The 11,260-nt window shown below is 35.0% G+C and overlaps 1 protein-coding gene across 1 annotated transcript in view; it reads left to right on the top strand.

Moving 5' to 3' along the window:
- Nucleotides 1-8,760: 8,760 nt before the first annotated feature.
- Nucleotides 8,761-11,260, top strand: part of SPOCK3 (sparc/osteonectin, cwcv and kazal-like domains proteoglycan (testican) 3) — a gene marked incomplete at its 5' end in the record, with an annotated part of 21,321 nt that continues 18,821 nt past the window's right edge. Inside the window, one exon of the mRNA XM_009871893.1 lies at nucleotides 8,761-8,880. Coding sequence (XP_009870195.1) covers nucleotides 8,761-8,880 — 120 coding nt within the window. The remainder of the gene's footprint in view (nucleotides 8,881-11,260) is intronic.

Raw genomic sequence — 11,260 nt, 5'->3', positions numbered from 1 at the left:
TATATATATATATATATATATATATGAGTGGGGTTTTTTTATAGAAAGTGTTGCTCAGTGATCTTTTTATCCTTGTCTACTATGTTTCAAGAGGTTTTATGTCAAATGCAAAAAAAGTCTTTGCGAGACCCTGTTAATCTTGTCCTTGAAAGGAAGAAAAGATTCCTGCTTTTGTGCCAGAGCTGTCTAGTGCTTTCAGGAATCCTTGAAACTGAATTCGGAAAAGTACCTCAACTTTGGGATGTGTTGCCTGAAAAGTTTTCACCTCTAAGAGAATTGCTGTTCTGTCCCTATTTGGTACTTTCTGTGGCTTCTATTACATGAAATACTGGACTTATTGAATATGTAAAAATATTTGAGAAGGAAAAGATTCTGGAACATAGTTTGTTACAGTGGAGTGTCTCCTTGCTCTTTAACTATTTTTGCTAACTATCAAGCTTCATAAGTATGCAATTTACAGATCAATAACATCTTTTTCATCCTTAGAAATTAATAGCTCAGAATAACAGAGCATGAGGAGAAATAATGACCAACATTAAAGTTTAGCAGCTGTTAGCAAAGGAAGCCATCCATATATGTTCTGACCTTCAGAAAATAAACAAATTCCACCGTGTCTGTGATACTTCTGACAGATTAAAAAATTACGATTGTCTTATTTAATTGCAATGTTTTATTATGTTTCATGTCTTAAGTTGAAAATAGTATTTTAGCACATAATTTCTATATGCTCTGATTACTACTATTTTTTTCTGCACTCAGAAATGGTCAGTATATTTAAGTATTAAGCCTTTAAAACTGTGCAGACACAAAAATAGCACATTTATTTTATGAATATGAATTTAATTGAAATTATTTTAAATTTTATGAAACATTAATCATAAGCAAAACGTCCGTATGGAACATTAATTGAAGGCAGTAAGAATAAGCATCTGCAGGTTCCTGATATGGTGTCTGCAGCATTTATATTATCTTGTAACATAGACTGACTAAAGTAGAAAATTCATTATGTTTAGTTAAATAGTAAGGAAATCAGAATGCTTTTATTTGTTAATTTCAAGGTATCTTCCTTAAATCATTGACCGTATAGGTACAGGTGGATAATAAACTTATGAGCATATAAAAATAGAAATATACATATGAAGCTTTTCAATTTGCAGCCTTTTTTAAAATAAAAATTCTTTATTGTTCACATGGGACTATAAAAAGATGGCTGAAATGACTTTACTATCCTTTAGTTACAAGTTAGAAGGACTTTTTGTCCTCCTGCAAATTCACTAGTTTTTGTGACAGCGTTTCTTTTTGCCGTATGTTATTTCTGTTTGTGACAGAGATGATACAAAGCTAGACATGCTGGCATATATTGCAGAAATTTTAAGGCCATTTGCATACAATTTTAGTTCTGATATTCTTAGATATTTAGGGTTAGCCAAATGGGGACTAACCGTTAGTCTGAAACCAGGAATTTTCAGTTGAATGTTGGATGAATGGTGAGCCTTGCCAAGGTACTGATGCTGGGTAGGTATACATTATATATACTTTAAAAGATGCTGTCTTTAAAGGCAGCACTGAATTCTCATAGCAGTATTAGGATTACTGTGTTTTTGCAGAGGGACCGAATGTGCAGTTAATCAGTGCATCTCGGATGCGTAAGATTTTCTATGCAGCAGTACATTCATGTACTACTGTACCTGAATGGTAGATAATGCATTGAAAGGACATTGGACCACATAAGCATGAGCTGTGAAGTCCTCTAAATAATCCTCACAGTTGGGACAGAATTGCTGCTGTAACCAGGGTGCTGCATATCTAGCACTCCTGGGTGGGTGAGTGCAGTCCTCAAGTTACAGCATGAGAAAATGCAGTTGTACCTTTCAGGGTAAACAACATAAAGTAACAAGATAGTAGTATATTGTTGGTTTTAGAGAGGGGTGGTCTTTCATATACTCAGGAACATTCATATGAATGGCAGGATGATTACAGGACATGAATGACTGAACACTACCCTGAGCAACCTGATGTAATTAGAGCTGCTTTTAGCAGAGTGAGTTCCTGTCCAGCATAAGTTACTTCATGATTCTGTGATCATATACATTGATTCCAACATATAGAAAAAGTTGAGATGATGAGAAGTCTTACGTTAGCACATAGTGGTTGTTAAGTTACCCTTCTCACATGGAGAAATTCCAGATTTTCTGTAGGAATTGTTTGATATATACCCTCTTCTTCAAATTATTCATATATTCTCTGTATATTTGCTTCTTGGTTATTTTATTATGTATAAGAATTGATTAATATAGTTCTGCCCAGTTGCATGAGATTGCATGTGCTGGTAACGATCTTCTGCCAGTTCTGGTTGCGGGGAGGTATATTTTCCAACACTTGGATGTAGGAAGTAACAGCTCATGATGTGATAGTGGAATACTACATAGTGTTTTGGAAGTGTGCCTTCTAGCAGGACAAGGTTCTTCATATCTCTCTGAAAAAAAGCCTTTGTCTTTCTCCTACAGCCTAATCCCACTGACCATATCGTCAGTAAATCATAGTTTTCAGGCTAACTGGCCATTAGTGTATTTGGGAATGGAAACGTAATATTATATAAAGACATAAGGACTATTCTGGCTGCAGGGCACAAAAGAAGACTGATCAGTGGAGGAGTTCTACACTAAAACTGCTGTTAAACTGTATGCTAATTTTTGGTTTTTTACATTTATATAGCAAAATTTTCAGGCATTCTACTCTTAAAATTGAATATTGAACTGGTGTCTACTGCTGAAGATGTAGGTCCAAGTATCTCTTCCTAAAGTAAACAGAGACACAAGTTCTGTCTGCAGCCTTGTGGTCCCGTATATTTTTGTGCCTGATACTACATAGTGTGGGGTGTGTTTATTGCTTCTTTTTTTTTTTCTGTACCACTCTTTGATCCCTCACTTCATGAAAGCTATTTCTTAAAACAAGATTATTTCAGCATGCTTATTTTGTTAATATGGTAATGATTTATGCTTGTTAAGCTACAGATAATTTATATATACGTCTCTGTGTTTATTTAAGAATTGTACACTGGTAAAGTAACTCATTTTTTGTTACATCAGAAAGCTAAGACTGATTTAAATATGTTAGGGAATTCAATCCATTATGCTAGCCCAAAAATATGTTCTGCATGACTTTATAGCTTTTAGTAGCACTATTTTTACTTCTTCATCAAATAGCTTGAGTTGAAAGGCACTGAAAGAGCACACACTGATTAGCATTTTCAAATATTCTACTTCCAATCAGTAAATTATATTCAAATGCCAACACAAATTGTAACATTTACTGTATGTGAAAACAAACTGAACAGTTGGTTTCACCTAACATTTAAATACTATTTATTATATTATTATTTCTGGATTGGGTACCTCTAAGTTTTTAGATCTCTTCATTTTTTGCATAGCCATATATGTTTGTTTTAAAATACTGTCAGTTTTTATTACTTAAAATGCCAGTAACCTTTGAGCTACTGACTTCATTTTACCCCATACTAATTCTCTTAATGGCTAATAGAATTGATTGTAATATTTTTTTTGCACTGGCATTAGACAAAACTAGAAGTACTTCTTGGCAGGTTCCTGAGTGGATTCATGTGATTTAATATGCATTTTTTGATTACTGACTAACCTTCTACAACCTTTACTGTCTGTCTTTTGCCATTAAAGATTCATCTCCCAGTCTATGCGGTGAAATAATAGCCTGAATAGATCTGAATTACCTCATCCTGACCTATTTTAAGTCAGTACAGACCACCACGTGCAATGATTTCAGCAATAGTCTTGAAAAGCTGATCACCGAGATGAAAATTCCCTAAACATATTCTGGAATGCATCAACCCATTAATTAATACAATTTTTCGTCATAGAGCATAACCCTGAGCAAGCATGTTCCAAAGGCAGATAGCATTCTAATGAACAGTGTGTGCGGCTAATCCTCTCTGTTACAGAATACAAGGTTTATTTGCATAAATTTGTGAGAATTAAGGTGAAGTACAGAGGCAGGTACTGTACTGAGACAGGATACTGATCAGAAATATTATCAGTAATATACTTGAATTGTTTTGTGACCTAAAGACTTTACTTAGGTATGACTCAGGGTTGCATTGTGCAGCCCAGCTCCTCTGAAAAAAAAAAAAAAGTGTTTGTGATAATGTCTGAGTATTATTTTCTAATTCTTAGAACTTTCTGAAAGCTACATTTTAGACTAGTCTTTTGCATCTGTTCTTGTTCATCTGAATGTTCTTGGAAAATCAAACGAAACTTACTTATCGTTTCTGTTGTGAGTGGGTGTTTAAGTGTTTATTTTTCTGTTTTAAAGGTTATTTTGCTACTTAGCTTTTTATATGTCAGAACAGGAACCAAAATCTGAAGTGTGATAAGTGCTTTTCGAAAAAACTTTTTATAGTTGAAGTTATTTGGCATTCAAAATCGTATCTTTAACATGTGGAAGATATTAGAAAGGATTTTATACTTTTTTAGTAACCCACGTGATGCAAATTTGCAGTTTGTGTACATGTGGCTGTACTGATACATGAAACGTTAAATGGGATTTTCTCTCTAATCTGATTTGATATAGAAGTGCTCAAAGAGTTACCATGTGAATTTGCTACTTACAATATATTGTAAGCACTATTGTTTGTGAAGAAAGAAGTGTGTATTTGGTTTTTCTTTTTTGTTAAGTCTCGGCACACATGTCTGTTGAGATAGCACTTTTACTACCAAGTTTACTTTTGGGAACTGTCAAAAGATTCAGTTTTTTTCTTGAGAAAATTTCTAGTCCTGTGCATCTCTTGTGTTACCTGATTGGGTAATGAGCGCAGCTTGCTGGGGCTGAAGTAGTCCACGGACCTTACACCTAACTTAGAAAATGGGAGGTATTAGCCTGAAGGTGCTCAAAGGCTAATCTCCCAACTGTAGAAATAACTATGTTACTTACCACTACTAATGCTCTATGTTCTTACATACTTGCATCAATCTCTGTTCTGCTTTGTCATTTTCCAGTGTAAAATACTGAGTTCTAACAAGGTTTCTTCATATATGTGTTTACATATATATATATAAAAATAAAAATAAATTCTCATGTCAGGATAATACTGGCTTTTTCCCCCAGTAATCACAGTAATAAAACTGAATTATTTTCATCACACTGCTTTATGTTTCCATAATGCTTCAAACAATACAATGTAACAGAATATTTAGAGAGGACCGTATTCAGGAGTAACGATAGAAATGAGTGAATACTGATATCAGATGAAAAGGAATTAACCTTAAATAGCCTCAACCAAATCCACTTAACAGGAACCATAAAATGAAAAGTACATTCTTAATTACTTTTTTTCGTATTATTATTCTGCTATTTTAATGTTTGGATAGCTAGATCTTGAAAAGCATTCTGGAAAATGGTAAATATACTGAAAACTGAAGCCTAAGTTTCTCCGTGGAAAATTCCAAAATAGAGAAGGGAAAAAAAAAACCAATGCTGAGGGTGTGGGAACCAGAGTAAAAAATCCAGTGTATTTTACTTTCAGCATTCAAAATTAGTTTATATGATTAGTTGGTTTTTAACCATAGTTTAAGTATCCTATGGAAATGAAATGATTGATAGAAAGTTTCATGGCAAGAATTATATTTTTCTGGCTGGTTTTGCCATTTAAAACTTTCTCCGAGATGAGCTAAATGTTCTTTGATTAAAAAACTGTGATACTCAGATATTGAAATATGAGACATTGTTATCAACCCGTGCTTTAAATCCTTGTTGAAAACAGTTTGTCTATGTAAACTGTCTGAATTAGTGTAGTTCTGCTGCATCTTGTGTATATTTCATGTAGAAAAGACATCTATTTTTACATGACATACTAGAAATGTCATGAAGCAAAAATTCACTGTGCGTTTAAATTAATAATACTGTATATGTAATTACCTGAGATGTTTGAGAGTTGACTCCAGCAGGTGAGTAGCTATGGGGTGTAAAATAGACAAATGACAGATTCTATCAGTTTGTTTTGCATTGCCTTGATTTCTGAAGGTAATCTATTCCCATGGTAAAGTTATCAAAATCATTGAAATGAAGCAAAAATTCCAGTTTTTCATTCTTTATATTGAGATGAAAGCTATAATTTAAATTTCCAAGCAAAGTTTGGGTAAAGGACTATAAGAAGAAGTTTAAAGAATGCCCCTAATCTGAGATCTGGTACAAGATGTGTCTGATGCCCAAAATATGTCATATGTGTCTTCCATTTTGAAAGGAACGCAATTCAGAGGAGCACAGAAAATGTCATATTATCTTATACTGCGTATGATACTGGCTAGTACCAGATGCTGAATCACCGAGGATTTTTTAATTTTATTCTTACAGTTTGTTTTATTCCTATACCTAATAGCCAAAAAGGTACAATCTCCTCTTCTTCGTGCTTTGCTTTTACACCTTAATGAGCTTAGAAGATGATTTGGCTGCTTCTGCAGACAAGAGGAATTCATACGTTATATCGTGCAGCTGCCATGTGCATCTTTCTGTTAATGTTACTCAAGCTAAGCTGTTATTTGTAGCTGACACTTCCTTATGCTTCCCTTTTTTATATATATATATATATATATATATGTGTATGTATATATATACACATACATATGGGTACACACAGACACACATATGGATAAAAGTGTGTCTGTATGTGTATACGTGTGTCTTTATATGGATATATGTGTGTGTCTTTGCTGATAAATGAGCTTATATGCTGGCTCCAAGTAGGTGCCCATAGCATCAGAGGTTAATCAGAGTAGCACTGCACATAGTCAGGTTAGAAGTAGATTAAAATCACGAGATCAGTGCATCACATTAATGTAGCTATGTTATTTCTGGGGCCTGTGGTGGTTTTACAGTGTTGTGCAGGATAGATAAAGTAGTTAGATGTTAGGTCAGGTACCCTTGATGATGGTGGTATGCTCTATACCCTTTGATTCAGTTCTGAAAGTCTTTCTCTTAAACCAAGAGTGGATAGTAGAGAAGAGAACAGTACTATTCTATTTCACTAGTAATGGGAGGGGAAATTAAAGAGAAGCAGAGTGTCTCAAGCTAATATTTGATTCTTTATGCTGGCCTGTGAACTAATGCCAGGATTGGTAAAGGAAAGTGTCATTGCAGCAAACGTAGAAATCCCACAAGTTTGAATTATAATGTGTGTTCTTGGCTCAGGAGACCATTTTCATCTAGTTGGTTTAAGATGACGGTTTTGAGCATATATGCCTATATCTCATTAAAAACAAAGTTTTCCCCAGTTCACTATCAAATTATCAGGAAGTAGATTGTTCCATTACACAAGAGAAAAGTACCAAACAAGTTTCATAAAAACACCAGTTCATAATACATGCAAATAAGTGTGTAAGTTGCACCTAAGTCTTTCATGGAGAGAATTAGAGTCTGAAGAGAGGATTCAGCAAAGAATTAATATAGATGCCTGCTGTTGTACAGACATTGATAGTTGTTGACAAAATGACACATTTCGATCTGATTGTAGAACACAAAAAGGTGTTTCACAGTGTTGTTCAGTTTAATAAAGTGTGCTGAAGGCTATATCACCAAATATTGTGGATTGCTGCATAATAAAAATAAACTGAACCGGAGATCTGTTTTCAAGAGCATCACTGTGAAGCTCCGCTAGCTTAGTTATGAGCTCTTCAGATTGTAACTTAGTTACTGGTAAACCTGGAAAACAATCCTGATTTGGAAGGGATAACTGCTGACACAGGCAGTGGAAGATATTTTGTTATGTAGGGAAGCATATACCCTGTGCCTTTCCTGCTTTTGTCATCTTCCAGGTCCTGTTGTTTGTCTTGTTTTCTCCCAACTTCTCTCAAGCACATGGAATGGGAAAACAAGAGCTCTGGAAGGGATATCTGCTTGCTCCAAGCACACCTTCTCTTTGTCTTGTCCAACAGCTTAATACTAAAGATGAATAGGCCTCCTGACTGCACATGTGTGTAATCTGCTCCTGCTGCTGGCCTCCAGACTAACTACCAGTCCTGTACAACACTTCAGCCAGTCTGACACTAATTTGCTGCTCTTGGTGTTACAGATGCTCTCTTTACTCTTGCGTGCTTTTTCTTCCTGTGCAGTTTATGGTCAGTGAAGCCGTCCTTTCCATCACCAAGCAGCTGTGCAGCTGCCTGTTTGCAGTTAGGTGCTCGTGAATCTCGGTTTGTAAAACTGCATTCAGTCGAATAAGCTTTCAGGACACTCTTGGAGCACTTTCTTTGGCAACCCTACGTGCTCTTTTCATGCTTCAGCATTGGAAAAAGCAAGTTGGGTGTTCCTGCATTACCTGCCAGTGTCACATCTCTGCCCTGTTCCCAGAGGGCTTTCATTACTATTGCCTTAGTGAACGTAGCAGTGAAACTCCAAATGACTGTTATGGGTGCTTCTGCCATACAGCCTCATCTACAGGAAGATGTAAATTTTCTATGCTTGAACTGACTATAGTAGTTTGCAAAGGATGTCTTTAATTTCTAGATAGATGCAATTTCATAATTGCTGTATACATCAGGCATTTATTTCTGAGGACCATAATTGGGTTTTGAAGGCATACCTGAATAATGAAGCTGAATGTTTAGAATTGGGGAAATCTGTGGAACATACCTGTTTATATTATGTGTTTTCCTTTTCTTTTTTTAGCATATTTTGTAATGTTCTATTTAGCACCCAGGAGAGAAACATTAAACAGCCCTGCATTTTGTTTTACAGTGTGCAGTGACCTGGAATTCAGGGAAGTTGCAAACAGATTGAGAGACTGGTTTAAGGCACTTCATGAAAGTGGAATTCAGAATAAGAAGACTAGGATTGTTCAAAGGCCTGAAAGAACCAGTAAGAGATTTCTACTTGTCTTATTTGATGTTCTCTTTGATACGTTTCCGTACTTTTATATTTCAGTTGCTAAGACTTGCCTTATTCTTGTGTGCTTTAAATAGACGTGTACAAAACTGTAACTTCGTGTTTTTCTAAAGTTAATTTCTTATTTATGGCTTACTGCCGATAGAAGATGTTCACTTTAAGCTTTCAACGTTTTTGGCAGACCTCTTGCTTATACGAATTTATGGCAGCTACCATTCATAATGCTTTCATTTGGGAATGCCATCAAATTGTCTGATAGAGCCCGATAGAGCTTGACAAAACAAAAGGAGCAAGTAGGGATTTTGAGCAACTTTTCCATAGAGAAAAGTGAATTGCTAACTGGTTAGCCCTAAGAAATAATATACAGGAGCTGTAATTATGTGTGACCCGTCATTACTAGTTGATGCCAATGTAGGCACTGGTGTAGGAAAATATATAGAAAAGAAGCTTGTGAGTATAAAGGATTTTTTCCAGAATATACTTCAAATTGGAAAAGACTCAACAGTACTAAGGAATTAGACACTGTAGAGACTTATTTTGGTTTTAAGCCCCTCAGATATTTAAAGAGGGTTTTTTTTGGTGTTGTGGAAAGTAGTGAAATTTAAAATGTAGTTATCAAAGGGATTATTTAAATAGCAAATGAAGTGTGCGGTGATAGTTTTAGGCGTGCTGGCCTACTGTGAAGGAGAGTCAAATTAGATTTCATAAGCTGTAAAACTCCACCTTTCATTAATACAAAAAGCAAATTATGAATTCCTCCAGAGGATATGTTTCACAAAACTTGGCCACTAGTTGCTTACCTTAGTTCTCTCATTATTAACTTTTAAAGTATTGGGGATTTTTAATTTTTTTTCTATTCTTTTGTTTGATTGCTGTTTGTGGCATTGCTTTTCCTTCTTTCAAGAAATTCATGTATTTCATTTAACTGGAAATGTCATTTCTTTGTGTGATTTTTCATGCTAAGGAAATACAAATAGTTCTGTAAAATATAATGAATTAAAGATGATTCTTTGTTATCTGGGAATACTTAACAGCGAGAAGAAATATTTCTGAGGTAAAGTGGTAATACAGTAATGTCACTTTTTATTGATAGTGAGAAAAACACATTTAAAAAATAGCTATTTTCAGTTTACTTTCTGGTTGGTGCCCACGACTGGCACATGATCTCCTTCTCATCCAATAAGAAAAACAACATAAATGCAAAGTTTGCGGCTCTTAAGTAAGCATTTATTGTGTAGTAATAAATAAAACATACCTAATAATATAGTTAGCGTTAGCACATTGCTCAGTTAAAGGTCATCTGAAACATTGGGTAGAGTCCTGTTTCTTCCTGAATACTCACTTTGTTGAAGGCAGCTCACTAAACAGGTAAGGTCAAAAATGCAGCAGAGATAGATATTTGTATCATGCTGTGTACATGGATATATTATCCTCACATTTATCTTATCACTTGTTTGCAAATTTTCACAACAGCCACTTACTATAGCATTATCAACACTCGTAAGACTAAGTGGTATCTGCCTGACATAGGCTTTACATATAGTATATCCTAAAAGTTCATATTTTGGCACTTCATGTACAGTGCAGATTATAACATCTGGTTGGATTATGTAGACCAAAGAAGTTGTGAGATATGTGAGTATTTTTAGAACAGATTGTTAACTGCATGAAGCACTTTGATCTGTGAGGTCTGTGAGCATGAGGAGGTCTTCTGCAGAAAATGTTACGGTCCCATTTTCGTTAGCTTCCTCCGAATTTTTAGGATCTGTGGGATCTTTCTCACCTAAGCTGAGCTAGTAAAGGAATCTTTATAGGGCAAGTAGAGAGATGCATTTGCCTTATAAAGCCTTCAGATGAGCATCTTCTATAGAAATACAGTTGATCCAACTGAGGAAGGAAATAATGTGTTTCTGACCCAGTTTTCAGAATTTCATTTTGGGAGCCTTCAAAGTCAAGAAGTTCTTTCCTTTGACAGTATAAGGAATTCACATGGAGAATCATTCCATGGCATATGAAATTTTAGTCACAGGTTAGGCTGGATTCTACTCAATGAAGAATTGATTTGGGTGGTTAAGAATCTTTTCAGGGCTCTTTTTCATCAGCAAGTAAGGAAATATAATCTGTATGGAAAAAAAAGAGTTCTCATTGTACTATGGATTTAAAACATATGCTATCAGAAGTGTTTGACTTCCACTTGTAACATGATGTGACAGAAATTAATCCTAAACAGCTAGAATACGTTACAACATAGTAATTGATTACTTACCTGGTTTTAGATTAGAGTTTCAAAGAGTTAAACTTCATCAACCTTAAAATAGAGGTAGTATTGTTACAAGAATGTTGAAAAGTTTGC

Source organism: Apaloderma vittatum, unplaced genomic scaffold (assembly GCF_000703405.1).
Source record: "Apaloderma vittatum isolate BGI_N311 unplaced genomic scaffold, ASM70340v1 scaffold23916, whole genome shotgun sequence".
Lineage (NCBI taxonomy): Eukaryota > Metazoa > Chordata > Aves > Trogoniformes > Trogonidae > Apaloderma > Apaloderma vittatum.
The sequence above is the reverse complement of the archived record's forward strand: the minus strand, read 5'-3'. Positions and strand labels throughout refer to the sequence as shown.